Source organism: Stegostoma tigrinum, chromosome 17 (genome assembly GCF_030684315.1).
Source record: "Stegostoma tigrinum isolate sSteTig4 chromosome 17, sSteTig4.hap1, whole genome shotgun sequence".
NCBI lineage: Eukaryota > Metazoa > Chordata > Chondrichthyes > Orectolobiformes > Stegostomatidae > Stegostoma > Stegostoma tigrinum.
In genome coordinates this window covers 51,510,044-51,531,499 of record NC_081370.1, presented here as the reverse complement: position 1 = coordinate 51,531,499, position 21,456 = coordinate 51,510,044, and the positions used below count along the sequence as shown (strand labels likewise).

The 21,456-nt window shown below is 41.0% G+C and overlaps 1 protein-coding gene across 5 annotated transcripts in view; it reads right to left on the bottom strand.

Annotated features, from left to right (window-relative positions):
- lrp4 (low density lipoprotein receptor-related protein 4) overlaps window positions 1–21,456 on the bottom strand; it is a 377,362-nt gene that overhangs the window by 141,789 nt on the left and 214,117 nt on the right. The window contains exon 1 of one of the 5 annotated variants that reach the window (XM_048545553.2): window positions 9,459–9,699. The exons of the other annotated variants lie outside the window; for them this stretch is intronic. Within the exon in view, the coding sequence (XP_048401510.1) occupies window positions 9,459–9,501 (43 nt within the window). The 5' untranslated portion in view covers window positions 9,502–9,699. Of the gene's footprint in view, window positions 1–9,458; window positions 9,700–21,456 lie in introns of those variants that run through there. 5 annotated transcript variants of the gene reach the window in all.

Here is a 21,456-nt window from a genome sequence, read left to right as displayed (position 1 = left end):
CACTGTGTCTGACAACTGTCACTCTATTTCTGTTGACTTATTTTCAATGTCACATTCCATTTGTTAATATATATTCTTTGTAATACATAGATCATCACTCATCCACACACACCCGCGCGCACACACACGCAGTGTACTTTTGAACCCAGCACTTATCTTAACAACTGTGGGCACAGAACTTAGCGTGCAGCAAGGCCTACACATTAATAATATCATTTCAATCTGCTCCCAAATGTTTTACTGGGACCTTGACTGGTGCTAAGACATAGAAACTCAAAAACAAGAGTAGGACTCGGCCCTTTGAGGCTGCTCTGCTATTTAATATTATCATGACTGATCTCCTAACTCAGCGCCCTGTTCCGATTTCTCCTCATACCCTTTGACCCCTTTAGCTCTGAGAGCTGTATCCAACTCCTTCAAAACTAATGGCTTTGGCTTCAACCACTTTTGTTGGCACAAGATTCCAGTGGTTCAACTCTCTTGGTAAAGAAATTTCTCCTCACTTCAGGCCTAAATGGCCTCTCCCATATCCTAAGACTGTGACCCCAGGTTCTGGACTCCTCAGTAATCAGGAACATGCTTCAAAATCTTTTCTTCACAACCAAAATGCATTTGTCACATTACTGTTTTTGCAAGTAACAAGCAAACAACATTTTTATATCCACCATTCAGAAGCTGCAGTAATAATACCAAACTTCAAATAAAAACCAATACTGCTATCCTAAGATGCTGCTTGGCCTGCTGTGTTCACCCAGCTTCACACACTGCTATTTCCCCTGTTCACTATATACACGTACAGAAGCAACAAGCTGAACTCCAGATGAAGTTTGCCAGAAATGTCCTGCAGCTACTAGACACTGGGCAGAACACAAATACAAAAATATTCACATCAGACTATCCAAATTCTCAATAAAAATAACCTCAGGCAAAACGACAGCAAAGCTAAAAGCTTGCATTGGTGTGAACAGGTGGATTGGACGGAGACGCTGAATTGAACAGTTAAGTAGCTGTTGATCATTTGCAAACTATGCTACATTTTTCTCATGGGGGTTTAAGAGTTTGCCTATCAAAATAAACCTAAATGGTTATCAGTGTCACAACATTGTAGAATGCATGGAACCATAACTGTCCAAACAGAAAATTCAAAGTAAGCTGAAAATTGAACCATGCTTTAGATTTTGGTTTGATACAACTGTCCTGGTCATTTTAGCCATAGGTTAGCCATGTAGATGTTTGGAGGCATGAATAAGTCAATGGATTAAATTCTTATGTAAACTGATCTTTAACAATGCCATTTCAGACTTTGTGTCTATTCAGAGGTATAATCTTATTCCATTTACTCAAACTGTAAACCGTTGGATGTTAGTTTTATTCTATACGAATATTATTGAATGAGCTCAACTAAAGGTTAAATAGGTGTGTTGTATCCCAGTCTTGGGTATTATCTGCCTTTGTGACGTATCAGGGAACAGGGTTAACGTTCCAAGTTGATGACCTATATATATATGCACACACACACGCACCCTGCAGAAGTTTCCTTTCAGTAACAGAATTAATGTTAGAGTCTAGGGACTCATCAGAACTGACAGCCACTCGAAGAAAGTGGTATCTGTGCTAAAAACGAGGGTGGGTTTTGGGAGTGGAGGGAGAAGTGAGGTGATAGGTGGAGACGGAGCCCAGAGAGAGAGAGATGAAAGGGGTAAGCAAGCGAGGAGATAGATAGTAGACAAGGGCAGAAGAGAAACTGAATAATTGATAATGAGAGCTGAGAGTGGGACAGTGTGGATCGGCTATGCTGAAAGCTGCCCATGTAATGGGATAAAAGGCATGAGTGTGAGTTAAATGCAACTGTAAATCACCTCAAGCCATCTTAAATTTGGTTATTTATTAAGAAATCTCACAATGAAGTACTGAAATAATGTTTTAAACTTTAATGCATGTAACAACCAAAATAAGGCCCCACAAGTGAGCAAGTTAAGCCTCACAAATCAACCTGGTTATCTAATTAATGGTGGAACTTGGCCAGATTCCACCAACAGCATCTGCCATAGATTCACAGTCATATTGCTCAGAAACAGACCCTTCAGTCCAATCAGTCCATATCGAACATAATCCCAAACAAACTAGTCCCACCTGCCTCCTGTCCCATATCCCTCCAAACCTTTCCAATTCATATGTCCATCCAAATGTCTTTTGACAAACTTAGAAAACTAGAATGCAAGTTTACCAAAACCAAACCAAAATAACATTATCCAGGCTTACCCTAGTCCCTGTGCTGTGTGCCAGTCTCTAAAAGTATCGCGTAGTTCTCGACTGTGCCCCCACTCCCTCTGCAATGGACAGCCCTGGGAGCACACCCTGGGAGTTTCTGCCTGAGGTCTGTACCAGGGAATGGACTCTCAAACCACCCGGGTCTGGAAACCTGCATTAGCCACCATTTGATCCAGATCCCATCACATCCACTGCCTGACGTATGGCTTGGACATTCCCTCTGGAGTTCAGTTGTTTTGTCCATGTTTGAACCAAGGGGCTGAGTGGCCCTGGCAGGACCCCAGACTGGGCATCACTGAGCAGGTTATTGCTGAGCAGCTACACTGTTGAAGGCACCTTCCATCACTTCACTGGTGATCTCACACTCTCCAAAGTGTCCAATGGAGTGTAGGTTGTTGAGGAAGGGGCAGGTAAGACTGAGAAGCCCAAAATCTTGTAGAGTCCAGCTTCTGCTGACAGTGTCAAACGCCCGAGTGAGAGCCACAAACTGTAGCCATACCAAGCTGCTGGTTTATTCGGGCCTGCGTTACAAACACCTTATTACAGATATTTCCTGCTCAGTTGATTATGATCCATCTCTGGAGCAGGAGGGAGTACTTAAGAAACAAAAATTGTTCATGGGAGGCTGATAAATGCTGGGCCAGCATTTATCAATCTGGACCTTCTAGCATAATGGTAGTGGCAGTGCCATGACACGACAGCCCTTGTTGTCTGGCTGTGAAATACAGACAACTTAAAAGCTTTCACAAAAATAAAACCAGGCATTTTCATCTTCATCGTTAAGTACCACACTGCCTTCACCCTGGAAGGACAAAATCATTTACATAGCAGACTTCTCAAAGACAGAACACCCACATTTGTTGGAATTCAAAAGAAAGAAACTTCATTGGCTGGAGCAACCCACAAGGAGGAAGGCAGCAGCATCTCGGAGATCTTTCTGCACAGCAGGCAGCTGGAACCAGACGATCAGCAGGACATCTAAAACTCTACTTCAGGCTTGCAAGGGGAGGCGATAGCCTAACGGTATTATCGCTGGACACTTAGTTCAGAAGCCTGGATAACATCATGGGGACATGAATTCGAATCCCACCATGGCAGATGGTGGAATGTGAATTCAATAAATATCTGGAGTTAAGAATTTAATGATGACTGTGAATCCATTGCTGATTGTCAGGAAAAACCCATCTGATTCACTAATGTCCCTGAAGGAAGGAACCTGCCATCCTTAACTGGTCTGGGCTACATGTGACTCCAGGCCCACAGCAAATGTGGTTGATTCTCAAATGCCCTTTAGGCAATTAGGAATGGGAAATAAATGCTGCCTGGGCTGAGATGCCCTCATCCCGGTGAATGAATAAAAGAAAAATATGTGACGCGAAGGCCCAAGACATTGATGATCACATCCAAGAATCAATAGCTAACAGAAGAAAAATGGTGATACTTTCTGTGAGTTTGCATGCATTACCATAACACCTGGTAACAGACGCCAATCCCAAAACCAACCGCACACAACATATGATAACTTCACACATGGTACTTGTGGTAGAACCTCTTATATTAGCAGCAAAGTGCACCACAAAGTCACCCCATCTGAAATGGATCTGTTGCTGTGTGTCTATCATCTTTTGTGGACAGAGGGGTGCCAATGACGATACAGACATAAAACTGATCAGTTTCGCTTTCTGTTCAGAAATGTAACGACAAAGGCAGCATAATCCCTGACGGACACCCGTAAATTGAGTTCATGTCATCTCATTTTCTTTGAACAATGAGGCTCATTTTTAAAGGGCACATAAAATTGCTGCTGCAGTGTCAAAGGTGCACACTTCAAAGCTATCACAGAGGAAATGACAAGGAAATGTGCAGTCGTGACCTTTGAGCAGGGAATTATTCAAGGCAAAAGCACAAACATTTAAGAGCACTGCCTAGACTGAGCTGTCTTCACAATGAAATAATTACTCATTCATTTAGGAACCCTTTACAGTACAGTAGGTCAATATTATTGGCCTGGTGGGCACAATGGACAGCTCTTTAAATACTTCTGAACAAATTAATCGCTCTGCTGCTCTAATGATTTTTTGTCAAATGTCTGCATAGTTTTTGGATGGAATAGAACTTTAAGAGCCTAATCTTGAGAAGGGATTTATTTCTCCTGCAATTTTGTTCTGTCCTATTAACATTTCACATCTTATGTTCGACAATCCAACATCTGAAAGAATATCAAGGAAGGAAACACAATCGTTCACTAAACATGACAGCAGAGGAACTATATTCAGACTGATAGGAATGAAACCTTCTATATGCTTTGAATCTGAATGTTGTAGACACAGTATCTTTTTACTTTTATGTTTTTGAAAATTGCAGAATGAAACAGAGAAGAACTATTTTAAAATCAGTGTTTTAAAGGATTGCTACACATTTTGACAAGTAACCGTATATTTATGGCAAGTATTAGTTAATTAGCTGGTTGACAGGCAGTAATTGAAATGGTTAAAATAGGCAAATTGGAACAGAGGTGTTCTATGTACGCACGCAGTTGGTTGGCAACAATAATTTAATTGTCTCTGCACTAGCAGTCAGACATTGATGACAAAAGCCATGCGCCTGCCAATACCATGAGATTGACTGTCAGATAGCTGAACAGCTTAGGCTGGAAACAAGATACAGAGACGACTTTTGGTCTCCATTAATGCAACAGCTGTCTCTGTTCTCTGCAGTCAAAACCCTTTTTAAACCTGGAGAAAACCAGCTCATCTTTGGGGCGGTTGTTTTAAGCTGTGAGTTTTAACTGATAAATCAGAGACCTTTTAAAAAATAAGGCAGCCACCCTGTGCCTCTTACAAACCAGTGGAAGCATCCAGAGAAAGAGGACTGAAAAGCAATGGTCTAACCAGCATAAAGATCTCAGCAACCTGTAAATAGGAATCAGTGCATTCTCTCATTGCTTACCTCTGCCCATAACCTATTTAATGTCTGTTTTTATGTGTGCATGTGTATTTGTAAGAGTTAAGAGGAGGACTGGAGTGTTAATTTGTCATGTAATATACAGATGGTTTGCAACTGTTTACCTGTAGCTAGAATCTAATTATTGGTAATGAATAGTAATCTTGTTCAGTCCAGAAACCTGGTTTCCATCAACCTGAGTCTGAAAATCAGGTGAGTTGAGCAATTTAGAGTACTTATTTTAAAATCTTTAACTTTGTGAATAGCAGGGCTGTATTTCGAGTGCTAATCCAGTGAAGTGGGACAATTGTGCTCTGTTAACTCTACCAAGCTTTTGACAGTCATATTTGTATATTAACTTAATTTTTACCTTAAGCAGATGCCAATATAAATTGTCTCAAACAAATATTTGTGCGCATGGTGTACCTAAAAGGAAAGGATAACTTCATGAAGACAGGTTCTGAGCACAAAGTCCCACCTTTTGGCTCCTGTATTGAGTGGTCTGGCAAACTTTTCCTGATGGTTCACCTCTTCATCAAGGAGTCACCCACTTAGATCCCTGTATTACGTTCCATAAGGAACAACTTATCACTTTTGGTGGGACATTTAATCATTAGAGCCCATCTTATTATTGAAAATACTAGTTAGAATCTTGTAGGCGGTATCTGCTGGTTTTTCCAAAAAGAGTTCACTGAGGTATAAATAAAGCACAAAGTGTCACTCTCATTCTTCAAAGTGAAACTGTGCCATTTTAAAATTACAGCTTATGTAGTTGCTGCTAGGTATTCCATGTTATTCATCTTCATAGCTTGTGCCTGACTGGAATTGCTAAAAGAATATCTACAGAAATAGGCTGTAAGTGACGGGAAAAAAAAGTGCACAGCAAGACCACTATTAAGAAGCTAGGAATACTGCAGTGAGTAAGTCATTTCCTGACTCCCAGGGTTTGACAAGGCACAAGTTAGGAATGTGATGGAATACTCCCCACTTGCCTGAATGGGTGCAGCTCCAACAACATTCAAGCGACTTGTGTCATCCAGGAGAAAGCAGCACAACTGATTGGCACCGCATCTACTGCCTACATCACAGATACTCAGCAGCAGCGCATACTATCTACAAGAGGTGTGGCAAAAATTCACGAAAGATCCTTCGACAGCACCTTCTAAACCCATGATCACTTCCATCGAGAAGGACAAGGGTAGCAGGTACATCACCCCCATGCAATTTCCTCTCCAAGCTACTCACCGTCCTGACTTGGAAATATATTGCCATTTCTTCACTGTTGCTGATCAAAATCCAGTAATTCCCTCCACAGGGCTATGTGGGTCAACCAACACCATGCCTGATTCAAGAAGACAGCTCACTACCACTAGGGTAACAGGCAGTAAATGTTGGCCTAATCATGCCCCACAAGTGAATTAAAAAAAGGACCAATCTACAAATTTCTGCCCTTTTTTGTTTTATTCATTCACGGGATGAGGTCATTACTGGCTGGGCCAACGTTTATTGCCCAAAGGGCAGTTAATAGCCAACCATATTGCTGTCGGTCTGGAGTTGCATTCTGCTCTTGCATCCTCGGCACAACATCGAGGGCCAAAGGGCCTGTACTGTGCTGTAATGTTCTATGTTCTAATTATTTCATGTTGCATCCCACATTCTTCCCACCAAAATTAATCATTTTGCACTTCTCTGCACTAAGTTTGATGTGCCCCACATGTCCAATCATTCCACCAAACTGTTTTTTTGTCCTGTTGAAGTTCTACATTATGCACTGTGAACAAGTGCTGACAAGAGAATAAGTTAACACAGAAATCTTCCTATTTACTCGTTCTTGGAATCTGAATGTTGTTGGGAAGGCAATGTAACAGTACGTCCACATAGTACCTGCCTATTTGGTGCTCAAATCACAATAGCATGGGGCAGGATCTTTTCGGATGGCAGGGTTTTCCGAATTGTCATGGGAATGACAAGACACTTGCACCTTCAGGCAATCATGGAAACCATATATTCACTCTTAATTGGCCGGAGCTGGGGGGCTTGTGCCCTCACTCCGATTGAAGTCCTGCCTCGGAGGGCTCTGTCACCCCAGCAGCACCAAGGGAAACATCGGCCAGGATTATCCTGGTCTGTAAGCAGTGCCAGACTCTAAATCCCAGAGTCATACAGTAATTTGAAGATGAGCAAAGATGTATAAATGAAAGAGTTAACTTGCCAATGTCAAGGGTCCAGGTAAGGAGAAGAAATTTGGACACATGCATGACGAGCTTCTGACTGATAGATATTAATGTACAATGGTGCAAAATTAATTTGTTGTAACCATTACAGTTTGCTGAATCGCTGGGAATTGACTGAATTCTTGAGGCCAGTCAAACTGAAGCTGGATAATGTGACTAAACCCAAACAAAAGGATGAACACGTAAAACTGACAAGTTGTTTTGTGTCCTGTTGCTTTTCTCCTGCAATGGCTTTGTCTGACTGGCAGCATAATACACTCCAGTCTTCTGGTGGGAAGCTTGCCTTGTTAAATATTAAATTTCTGGCAGTCGCTTTGGCCAAAGAAAATGATGAGACTACACGGAATTCCACAACACTGCACCTGGAAATTGCTCACAAACTTCCACCCAACAAAACACTTGGAGATGAGTCACAACAAGAAACATGATACCCAGCCTCTGGCTTCACACACGTTATGTATTATATTATTCTTATGTGGGATAACAGTGTTGATGGCAAAGCCAGTACTCGCTGCTAATTTGGTTCCTAATTGGCCTTGTGCCGAGTGGCTTGCCTGACTTTTTTTGAGGCCACATTGAAGAGTCAATCTGTGCCTTGGTCTGGAGTCACATGTAGGCCAGACTGGCTAAGAGCAGCAGATTTCCTTCTGTAAGGGGCATTAATGAAACAAATGAGATATTCTGCCAATGATCATTGTCATGGTCACCCTCACTTAGACTAACTTCATATTCTAGCTTGATTCATTTAAATTTCCCTAGCTTCCCTGAGATTTGAGCCTACGCTCCCAGATGATTAAAAAACTGAAGGAACTGCAAATGCTCTAAATCAGAAACCGAAACGGAAGTTGCTGGAAAAACTCAGCACGTCTAGCTGCATCTGCAAAGAGAAATACCTGCTGAGCTTTTCCAGTAACTTCTGTTTTTGCTCCCAGATGATTAGCCTGGTCCTCTTGATTACAAGTCTGAGATAACAAGGTGTAGTGCTGGATGAACACAGCAGGCCAAGCAGCATCAGAGGAGCAGGAAGGCCGATGTTTCGGGCCTAGACCCATCCAGCTCTACACTTTGTACCTCAGATTCTCCAGCATCTGCACTTCTTACTATCTCTAGATTACAAGTCTATTGGTCTTACTATTATGACAGCATTTCACCACATCAAATTTCTAAATTCATTCAACATATAATTATTATATTACCAGTGAAAAGTAGCAAGTGTGATTACAATGACATAGTTGAGGGATTTTTTAAAATGCAAGTAAGGAAATTAGTTACGATGGCCAAAAAGTTACAAACATATGGCATTCCCAATACAAACCCTGTATTTTGCCCCTTGAGCAGATTTACCACAAAATTAAGTGCACTGAAAACAGACTAACTTAAATTGTCTACACCTGTTTAACAGTTAACACAATCAATTCAAAGCAGAATTACACGGGGAAAGCTAATGTATGTTGTTATAGAATAATTAATACAAATGTAGGAACTGAAGAGAACCCTGTACACCTGTGACAGCGACATCTTAATATTTCTCCAAGATGTTTGCAAGAAACTGTTACTTTGTAACTTGTGCAATCAACCAAAAACCTGAACTAGAAGCAGGTTCTGAACCAAAAGTCAAGTAAAAATTGTTACAAACTAACGGCTGGATGGTAAGTTCCCAATTTCTGGGAATTATTCAGCGAACAATCAAATTCTGCAGAAAGAAATTCAGCAGGAAGTTTCACAGTTATTGACTATCAGGAGCCAAAGTCTAAGATTTACATCTACAAGATCTACAATAACACGCCTAATGCTCCGAATGTGTAGGTGAAGGCCCGGAAATCATGCACCACATGTTTCACATTTCCCTCAACTTCTGACTGTTTGAATTGGGCACTTTCAATTGTGCTCTCTGCTCTCACATAACACCACAACTGGATTACGGGAATCTGTGCCCAAGTTTACTGGAGCATGCTTCATCCACAGAAATACAGCTTATCCAAGCCACAAAACAAAACTTAAATTTTGTACCTGACTGGAATTGGATTTCACTTTGTGAGAGATTATTCCCCATCCTGCAGTGGTAGAGGACAGTAACATACTGTTCTCAAAAAGACCAAACCACTTTCAGCGAAAGCCTTTCTTCATGGGGGCCCCAGTGAGAGTTTTTCGCAGCCTCATTGCATCAGCAGGCAGCTCCGTATCCACTAGCACCATTACAAATCATCAAGGATTTCATGAAGAACTGATTAGACTGAAGAAATCCTGCTGGATGTAGTTTAATTTTACATTGCATTCAGTGCAGAATCAAACCCATAGCACAAGAACTCGAGCATTTCAATGTTGCTTTGAACATTAGGGGATATACATGTCACAATAATATGATCTCACTTTATTCTTCCAAATACTCTTTAATAAATACTATGGTATGAGAAACAATCAGCTCTTATGTTACACATTTCTTCTTTGTCGCCAATGTTAGCAGCTATTGTTCAGTAGGATTCTATCATACTCCATGGTGCATTGTGTGGCTCCCTGAATGCCAGATGTTGTTTGGAAACAGCCCCACAAATTCAATTTTAGCTCAGGTTGAGTCACATTCACAAATACTTGTTATCTGATACCTAAATCTCTAACCCCTTTTCTCCCATTGCAATCTTTCCTGCCTCACTACTTTGCAGATAGCGGCTTTCTAAACCTGCCTCAATTTCTTCCTGTGCTGCAATCTTGTTCCACCATTAGATCCTCAATCTGTTTACAGAAATGGGCATCACTAGTCAGACCTGCATTTACTGTCCATTGTGAACTGCACTTGAGACGATGGTGGTGAACTGTGATGGAACAGCCATGTAGCTCCAAATCTGGGCTGTGTGGTGTTTAGCCTGCATCCCCAAGCCCTGCAGTGGTTCAAAAATACAGCTCACCACTACCTTCTCCAGATAGCAAAAAATGCTGGGCCACCTGCCTTTGCTAACATCCTGCAATCGCTGACGTAGAAAATGCAAGCATGGGAGCACCCGGCAGATGCATTTCAATGCAGGGGAATGTGAGGTAATGCATTTTTATAGGAGAAACACAGAGCGACAATACAGGATCAAGAGAACAACACTGAGTGCAGGAGTGGCACCTTCTGTGTATGAGATGAGCTGTCAGAGGAAGTTGTGGATGCAAGTTCAGTTACAAAATTTAAAAAAGATACTTGGGCAGGTACTTGGATAACAAAGGTTTGGAGGGATGTGAGCCAAAACCAGGTAACTGGGATTAGTTCAGTTTAAGAAACCTGGTCAGCATGGACAAGTTGTGCCAAATGGTCTGTTTCCATGCTGTATGACTCTGCTTCTATTTGAAAACTATTGTACCTTTGTGATTGTTACTCTTTTAAATTTGTTTGTGGGCATCATCTTCCTGATAAGGTCAAGCTCCGATCTCCAACATATACTTCCAATACATTTCTGATACCAGCTCTAATGTATTGTTTCCAATGGACCAGGACATTTTCCAACTCTATTTGTCTTTGTGTACAATCCACTGACTTCAAAATGCAAGCATGGAAGCAGTAATTGTGACTCCCTCGCTTATTTTTGGCCCCACTTTCTTTTCTTCAACTTTTAATCAACAACTTTGCCCCATTCATAAAGGTGCAGGTTGAGATGAGTTCATGTTACTGCTTTTTTTTGTATCAACCTGATTGGCACTGATTTTGAGTATTCAAGTGAGATGCACAATAATGTACCCATTTCTGGCTCAACTTTCAAAATAGAACCTCCAATGCACCATCAAAACACCAGAACATCACTATCTGAAAGTTCTCCTCCAACCCACACACAGCCTGATGTGGAAACACCTCACCAATCCTTTACGGTCACTGGTCAAAATCCTGGAATTCCATGACTAATAGCATTGTGGATCTACCTGAACCAAATGGATTGGAGCGATCAAGAAGGCAGTTCACCATCACTTTCTCAAGGGAAACTGGGGATGGGCAATAAGTGCTGGCCCACCCAGTGACATGCACATCTCATGAGTGAATAAACAAAAATGTGTTGCTATGTTCACAGTCTAACCATTCTCTGGTGCAGAGGTTTGATTTAGTTGTTTAATTATCCATTCATTATGGAGCCAGAGCAACAGACTCCATTAGGACATTTAGCAAGAACAGAAACTCAGCATGATTGCAAGCTTACAAATCTGCTAGAGCTGGGTCAAGGGGTGAAATGTAATACAGCAGTAGCTGTTACAATGACCACCAAGTTAAATAAAGGGTGATTTATTGAGCAAGAATACAATGAGACTACCAGGAAAACAACCTAACGCTCAACCAGGGAAAAGATAGTTTGTTCAAAAATATTCATTCATTTGTTCAGAGGCAAGTTAAAAAGATATTCCTAAAATAACTTTCACTGTAGCCATGAATTCAACATGATATGTTAATGGAGTATGAAACATGTAATATGTTCATCAAAATTTCTTCACTAATCATATTAACTTTTATTTATTTTGTATAGATTGTATCTTTTGAAAGTTAGTGGGAGAAATAACACACAAATAAGCAAAGTGGTTTTGTGGAAAAATCGTACAACACAACTTCAAAATTCTAAGGACGTAATTTTTAATAATTTTTCTTTGATGTTCACTCCGAATTCTCCAGAATACACATAGGAGTTGTAAACCTGAGCTGGTTTGATCATTAGCAGCCTGAATTTATGGCCGAAGTTGGTTCTACCAGGATTGCATGTCAGTTTTTCATCGCAGTCTCTTTCCAAAGTGGGAAACAAGATAACGGTGTCGAGCTTATTCTCACTATTTTTTCAATGGAACCCATTTTCCAAAAGCAAAACCCTGAGCAACCTTGGGGAGATCAACTCACAGCAACACAGGATGCAGAAAATGTATAGACCAACGAGCTCACTTCACCTTTCAAAATGATCACAACTGATCATGGGCTCTAACTCCACCTTTCCATCCATTCCCCCTTTGCTGAGTCTTCCCAACAGAAACCAATAATCTGTCTACCCCAGCCTTAAATATTTTCAATAATCAACTGTCTCGGGTAGACAATTCCAAAGATTCACAACTCTTGAGTGCAGTAGTTTCTACCATCTTGATCTTAAATGATCAGCTCCTTATCCTAAGGAACTTTGTTCCTACAGATCGAGGAAACTCTCACTCATCATAAGGCTAAGGTTTGAATTCTTATTGTGCAATCTATTGAGAGCATTCATCGACACCGTGTGTGATTCATTACTGAAGCTGGGCATCGGTTCCTGCTGTCAGTGCGTGTGCACTCTGTCTTGTGGCTTATTATAACGCAATATTAGCGATGGTGGAAATTACATATGCAAGGGTTTGGCTCCAAACCAATAATAATCTTAGTATCCGACTGTGCACGTATTTTCAGTGATGTCCTTTAAACAAGAAGTTATGCCCAAATTTTGCGAGGCATTCACACTTGGAACAATACCACCACAAAACTAAACCACCACGAATGAACCACATTTGCGACTTAAGGACCCTACCATTGGACGCCAGATTTATTTACGCAACAGTGATCATTTTAATTACATTAATTAATTGACAGCTAAAAGTGTTGGGGATGTCCCGAAAATCTGGAAATTGCAACACAAGTGCAGGGAGGTAACGGCACAGTGCTAATGCCACAGAACTGGTGATCTAGAACTGATACAGTGTAGAGCTGGACGAACACAGCAGGTCAGGCAGCATCAGAGCAGCAGGAGAGCCAATGTTTCAGGCCTAGACCCTTCATCAGGACTGGGGAGGGGGAAGGGAGCTGGGAAATAAGCAGCAAAACAGTGGGAAGCGGGGTGGGCTGAGGGAAGGTAGGTCAGATGGCAATAGGTGGGCGCAGGTATGGAAAGTGGGGATTGGTCAGTGGACAGGGTGGGCCAGATGGGTGGGAAAAGAGACAGACTGTCAATCAAGGAGGTGAGGATGAGAGGGGGAGGTTGGACAATGGATGAGGTCGGGGGGTGGGGAGATTTTGAAACTGTTGAATTCTATGTTGAGGCCATCGGGCTGTAGGGTCCTGAGGCGGAATATGAGGTGTCGCTCCTCCAGTCTGTAGTTGGTGTCATTGTGACACTGGAGGAGACCCAGGATAGAGCCATCAACCAGGCAGGGGAAGGGGGAGTTAAAACGGCTAGCGAGCGGAAGGTGTTGTTGATTTATAGTGTACAAAGTGCAGGTGCTCTGCAAATCTATCACCGAGTCTACGTTTGGTCTCACCAACGTAGAGGAGGCCGCATCGGGTGCAACGGATACAGTGGGCCAGGTTGGATGGTGTACAGGTGAAGCCATGGTCGACATGGAAAGTTTGTCTTGGGCCTCAGATAGAGGTGAGAGGGGAGGTGTAGGGATACTTGTGCACCTCCTGTGGTTGCAGGGAAAGATGCTGGAGGAGTTGATGGGGAGTGTGGAGTGGATGAGGGAGTTCGGGAGTGAACGGACCCTATGAAAGGCAGATAGGGGTGGGGAGGGAAGTATGTCTTCGGTGGTAGGGTTGGATTGAAGGTGGCGGAAATGGTGGAAGGTAATGAGCTGGATGCGGAGGTTGCTGGGATGGTATGTGAGGACCAGGGGGACTCGGGCTTTATTTTTGTTGGGGGAGCATTGGTGCGTGGGCACGGGGAGTAAAGGTGAGTCAGGTGAGCTGAAGGCTGACCGTTCAGGTGCTCCTACTTCAAGGACCGCCAAATCTCCCCGCCATTGATTGAAAATGCCCTCAACCTCATTTGTTGCATTTCCCTGCGCTCTGGCTTATTTTCCCTTTCCTAGCTTTGCAACACTGAAACCACTTGTAATATGGGTTGGTGTTGTGCTATGCCAACAGAAACTAGGGAGATTGAATTTGATGTTTCTCCACATGAAGAATTTCTAAATTACTACTGCAGCTGACAAAAATAAAGCGACCATTACCTTCACCATTTCGAGGTCTCCTGTAAAGAGCTGTGCAAACAGCCATTCAGACTTTCATGATGAAGCCAGCAACAGATTGACAAAAGGTTCATCCTGGGAGTATCAATTCATTTGTAATATCTGACAGGTGACAGTACAGTATTATTTCCCTTCCAGTCATTTTAGCTCAAAACCAATTGTAAGGTGACAACAGTGAATGAAGTATTTGAAAAGGACCCTTTTATATACCTGCCTGTATCTACAGTTTTATATCCACACCTCCCATTGTGCAACATCTCTGTTTTTCAGATTGTACAACAATAGCTTAAGAGTTTTATAAGGCCTGCAAATTTTCAGAAAATTAATGCAACTACATTCTCATCATCCTCTGCAAACTGAATGAGTAAATGTTGTCACAAAATCCTATGTTTTAGTTTGCTTTCTATGTGAAGTAATGAATGCAATTTCATCCAAGCTAGGAAAAGGTAAGAAACTCTTTGTTTCAAAAAAGTGCTTTAAGTTCAGCAGAGAGAAACTCTTCCACAGTTTTTAATGGCATACTGTAACTTACAATTGTTAGCCACTTTCCCCATGGCAATGCCTCACTGACAAGTGTCAACCAACTAGTATCCTATGTTGTGAATTTATAAATTGTTGCATATATCACAATTTTGCATTCTTATATTAAACCTGATAAATGCAAGGCTGAGAAATTTCAATAACGTAGCTTTTTTCACCTATTTCCAGCTTTAACTTTGTCCTTTGACTTGCACAGACATAGCCAGGGTGCAATTCCACGGATATCAACAGCTCTCTGACACTCCCCTAAATGGTCATCCATCACTTGTGGCCATAAGACCATCAGAGCAGAAGTAGGCCAAAATATCTTTTCCATGGCTCCCTGATACAAACTCTAAACAGTTATTCCACATACCGCTCAACCAGAGCTAGGTATAGCAAAATTTCCTTCCCTTTAGCTTCTAGCCCTTTGGCAATCTATCGGCATTGACGATGCTGGGGGGTTGTTGATAGCTTCTCATATCACTGCTCCACAATTCCCGGCAATCTGTCATTTGTTGTCAAAATCACCACATACATTATGCAAAAGTTGCAACTGTTAAGTCCAAGTTGAGTAAAAGACTGTGGAATAACAGAAATCTGACTTGAGAGCATCAAGCTATGAGCTTACCAAGCTTGTATCTGCACAGCTTTACTTTTTCAGTGACAAGATCTGAACAAAATATGCTAGGCAAGAGAAAAGAAGGAATATTTTGCACCTTTGCTGTTTCAGATAAATCCTCAGTATCTCTTGGTGTAATCAGCTCACTAACTTAGAAGTCCTGGTGAGGCACACATTCATTGTTAAGCCAATGATAAGCAGTTCACTCTTCAAAACTGCTTATCCCACTGAGTTAGAAATAATGGGAACTGCAGATGCTGGAGAATCCAAGATAACAAAGTGTGAAGCTGGATGAACACAGCAGGCCAAGCAGCATCTCAAGAGCACAAAAGCTGACATTTCGGGCCTAGATGCTTCATCAGATGAAGGGTCTGTGAAGGGTCCACCCGAAACGTCAGCTTTTGTGCTCCTGAGATGCTGTTTGGCCTACTGTGTTCATCCAGCTTCACACTTTGTTATCTCACTGATTTATGTAGTTTAATAACTTCTATATGTTTTAATAGGTTTGTTAGAAATAGAGATTTTGATGTGCATAATCTCAGAGTTATGTACTTCAGTAACTTCCACAACAGATTTAAACAATACACCTGCATTTTACAGAAGTTTGTTAGAAAAGGGTTTTTTTTCTATCACAAAGTGTAAAGCTGGATGAACACAGCAGGCCAAGCAGCAGAGGAGCAGGAAGGCTGACATTTCGGGCCTAGATCCTCCTTTGTTATCTCAGATTCTCCAGCATCTACAGTTCCTACTATCTTTGAAAGGGATTTTTTTGCTGTTCAATCTTGCTCATCTCACTTTTGTAACATCTGCCAGAGACTAAGAAGTTTGCTAGAAATAGAGATTTTGTTGTGCAAAGGTGCTATCTCAGTTATATATTTCAGTAACATCCACAACAAATTTAACAATGTAACAGCATTTTGGAGAAGTTTGTTGGAAGTGGTGATTCTACAGCTCAAACTTGCTGATCTCACCTAGTTTTGGACTTTATTAACATCCATACCTAGTTTTAACAATATGCCAGAATTTTGGAGATGCTTATTAGAAATGGTGATTCTGCTTTTTTAAAACTGCTTATCTCACTGTTTAGTAACATCTACAACAGGATTTGAGAAATTTGCTGGAAATTGAGACTTTGCAGTTCAATACTACTTATTTCACCAAGTTATGCAGTTTAGTAACATCTATATTAGATTTTGTGTACTTTACCAGAAATAGAGATTTGGATGTGCGAAGTTGCTTATCTCACCAAGTTATGTACTTCAGTATCATCCACAGCAGGTTTTAACAATATGCCAGAAATTGAGAGGTTTGTTAGAAACGGTGCTTTCGCTGTTCAGACTTGCTTTCCTCTTCCAGTTGTGCACTTTAGTAACGTCCACAACAGATTTAAACAATACGCCTGCATTCTGGAGAAGTTCATAGAAATGGTATTTTTCTGTTCAATCTTGCTTATCTGACAAAATTATGCAGCTTATTAAAACATTTGCAACAGAAATGGAGATTTTGATATGCAAAGTTGCTTATCTCAAAGAATTGCAGACTTTCGTATTATCCATCACAGGTTTTAATAATATGCCAGACTTTTGGAGAAATCTATTAGGAATGGTGATTTTACTTTACTAATCTGCTTATCTCACTGAGTTATGCAGTTTAATAATTTCTACAAGTTTTAAAAAGTCTGCAGCCTCACATTTTATTATCTTTAGATCTGCAATGTTGCTCATCTCACAGAGTTACGCACTTTAACAAGATCCACAGCAGTTTCTAAACAAAAGAAAAGACACGTTTAAGGGGCCTTTAGATATGCACATGAATAAACAAGGCATGGAGGGATAAAAATTATTGGCAGACAGAAGGGATTTGGTGCCTCATTCAGCATAACATAGCATATGTAATGAGGTTTGGGCTGTATTGGCCATAGAGCCCAAATGGATGACAGTCATAAACCCAAAGGCCCTGATGTAAAATGGTTTGTTCCCAGGGTCGGAGCTTTCTGAGCATGTGTACACCTCCATGACAAGAACAGCTGTAAGCAAGATAATGTGGACATTGATCACTGGGAGAGTATCTCTAATCTCTAAAGAACCTGTGTGTTTGGGATTGTGGTTGGATGAACAATATCAAAAAGCCTAGCTAGACTAAAGGATATCCCAGTAGAAAAGAGCTGAAGAAACCGAGCACAATCTAGCCCACTGTCTTCTTCCTCAACAAATGTGGCAGAGATTGGAATGCCAGACTTGTGAGCCATGGAAGGCGATGTTTAAACTAAGCATTGACAACCATGGCATACACCGTTGTCTCAGCAGACAGTGAGCTGCCATTAGATTCGTGATTGTTATAGATGCCTCATAACCATTAATCTATGTACGAGAACGCCCAAATCTCTTTAGACCTCCACTCTTTCCAGTCTTTCAATCATGAAGATTAGAAAGGCTCAGGCACAAGATTCCCAACAAGTGTTTTATAGTGTGCCTTAATTCTTCACTTAAATCACTGCGAGTTCCTGTTATAAATCAGTGGGTTATAAACCAATAGCTTTGTAAAGAAAAGGTGGAACTTCCGAAATGACAACATTGATTACATCTCATTGTCTATAAAGTGCTTTGGGAAGTTCAGCAATTGCAAAAGAACTATATATATATAAATGCTCGTGTTTTAATGCTAAACATGCCAGCTATTTCTTAACTGCATATAAAACAGCACTGGGACTCAGCAACATTTTGATATCTGAGGAGCTCATTGCCAGAAACATAATCCGTCAAGGATGAAAATACACTGAGGTGCAAACCCAAAAACAGGAAAATCCATCTTTTGCATTCATAAAAAAAAATGACTGAACTGCTGAGTAGTTCTTGCATTTTCTGCTTTGCTTTCAAGTTTCCAGAATTTGCTGTCCTTTCGTTTTTTTATTGCAACAATTTGGCTCATGTCACATCTGACTGTGAGACTTCTCAATAGAAACAAAGATGCAAAAAAGAACAAATTACACCTGAAGATTATCAATGCAAAGTCTGTCAAGATCTTTAGGGCACCACAATAGCTTGGGTGAAGTATCCTCCAATATTTTGAGAGAGAAGGTATTGTCTCCATAAAACATAATGTAATGGACTCCTGGGAGACTTAGAGTGTTACAATAATTTAACATACAATAATGTAATGTAACAGATGTAGAGATGTAACAATAATACAAGTAGCTGGAAATCTAGAATGCTGACTGCAAAATTGATCACAGCAACTGGGGAGGCTTCATTCTGGCTGAAGATTGGAGCAAGCTACTGGTTTAAACTGCCTTCACTTTTCTTTCGCAACTAGATTATTTTAATAGAGAGTTTCACAGTAACATATGTGTTTGCTCTATAACGCAACAATAGAGACAAAACATTTTCCTATACTAGCGACCATTACCGATGGAAGAAATGAAGGAGACAAAAATGCTTTTGTAATTTTGAAAGAAAAAGACCCCTGTCCAGTGAGTCCTCAGCAGATATTGCCATTCATTTTCAGTTAGGCACAACTATAGTCCACTAACATTTTTTTAAAGCAGCTATAAAGCATAATGGTCCCCTAGGCAAGGTTCCAGAGCAAAAACAAATTTATTGTTAAATGAGTATCAATACTGCACAGCACGATACAGGGATTAGCATTTCACACTGAGAAAATTGTTTCAAAGTTTATTATACAAAATCTAAATTGGCATGCCATGTACGTACGGATCACTACATTTGACTAAATGAATCATTCAAGCATAAGATTCTCATCCACTCTATCAATATACATTTCCCACTCGCACAGTCAATCATGAATTACAATCCACAATCCGCCGAGTTTGGGAAGTTTTCAGATGCAAACTTCGCTGCCTGTAAAACAAAAACACAGTCTTCGAAACGATGAGACACGCATTGTACTCTGGTCCAGGATGGACACTCATAACCCTGACAAAGCCTCAGCAATGTTCCACCTGACAGTGTTTATTTCTAAACCAATTTAACTATATTAAAATCCAACTTCCCTTTGTAAATCCTCCCCCAAAATGGTTCTATCGAATATAACTAACTTTCCAAGCAATTTATTTACATAAATATCTTCTGAGGCAGATTACTGAGACAGATTTATCTTGGTATTCATAATTTTTTAATTACAGTGCGTAATGTACCCTGGCAAAAATTGCAATGTGAATTTTTGTGGTGCATGATTTTTGAGAAACACTGGGACAAATTGCATATGAGAAAGACAAGCAGGTTTGCATGATCACCGAACATCTCCAAGTACTTTACAGGCAATTAACTGCTTTTGAAATGTAGTCAACTCAAGCAGGGACTGAACTCAAAGGAGGGCTCAAATCAAAAGGCCAACTTTTGTTTTTAGGTGTTGTCCCATGCCAGCCTTCAGTGAAAAGCAATCATCAGATGTACAGATTCTCCTGGTTGTGATGAAAGGTCATTAAAATGGGTAGCTGCCTTCACTGACCACATTCTTGCAACCACCACTACCCCGCCAACCCTGAGAAAACGAGAGAGACCCAAGTTCAGAGCCTGGGCTGGTGATCCCTGGCAAATTCCAGCATTCTTGTCACTACAGAGACAGTTTTCCATCCTGAGGAAAAGTTGGGCCGCATATTCCTAAAGGAAAAGGAAATGTCCAGCCCAAGGAGAAATGGCAGATGGATCGGCCAGTTCAAACATAAATTCGCCAAGATTGCAGAACAGGGATCTGCCAGAGAATTGACAGTCCTAGAGAAGTGTGGCAGAGATCGGGTGAAGCTCTCTACACAGCTCAGGCAGACGCCAAATAATAAGCGCTCAAACAGAGAAAAGCCTAGCCTGTGGCCACTGTTAGGAAATAATGTTGTAATTAGCAGCAATCAAAATCAGCAAAACAGATTCTCGATTTCCTACAGACCTATCTGAATCTTCATGCTGAAGCAAACTAGACCAATGGGCTTTGTGCAGTTCAAACCCAATCTAGATAAAAACCAAAAGAACTGTGGATGCTGGAAATCAGAAACAAACAGTTCTGAGAAAGGGTCACTGGACAAGAAATGTTAACTCTGGATTTCCCTCCACAGATGCTGCCAGACCGACTGAGCTTAGCCAGCAATTTCTGGTTTATTGTGTCAAACCCAATCTGGAATGCATACCAGCCTAATGAAGACAATGCCTGCCTCCACAGAGGTTAAGCTTTATATAAATAAAAGTTTAACAATAAAAATGCCAGCTGCTTCCTTTTAAACTGACTCTGGCAGGAACTGTCTCTGATCTGGCAACATAGTGACAGTGAGATTATGGGAGAGGGTGGACTAAAAACTCTTCAAATTGTTACTCGTGTAAAAGCCAATCCCTTATATTTTTGACTGAAAATGTAGTCCAAGAAGTATGATGTTCACAAGAGCGTACATGATAGATTTATTTTGTAATTGCTTTGGCGTGTTGCCCAGTTAGAAGGGATATTGTACTTGAAGTGCAATTCGATGCCAATTGGGAGAATCATCAACGTACTCCATTTAGAAATGGACCGATAGGAGAAACTGTCAAAAGGAGCTGATGCTTGGAGATCCTCAGTCATTGTGCTATTGCAATTCATGGCTTGGAAAATTGGAAACTTAGCACAATGCCCGAGTAACTGATTGATTTCCATAGAAACCCATTGTGTGAGGACAACAGTGTCATAAATTTAATACTTATTTCTGAGAGGGGAAAAAAAAGGAAAAAATTGCTGCCAATAAATCACGGTGTAAGGTTGTTTTGCCAATCTACTGAGTGCATGGAACAGGAGAGTCTTTCAATTAATAACTATTGCTGGGCCAGCATTTCCTTTGACTGAGTGACCTTCAAAGAGGAAGGGTCCAAAATCCTTAACAGTTTTTGTCAGCCTGACCTGACTGTAAAGTGAGGTGGGGGCACTGAAGGGAAACAGAAAGGAATTTGTGTATTCAAAACT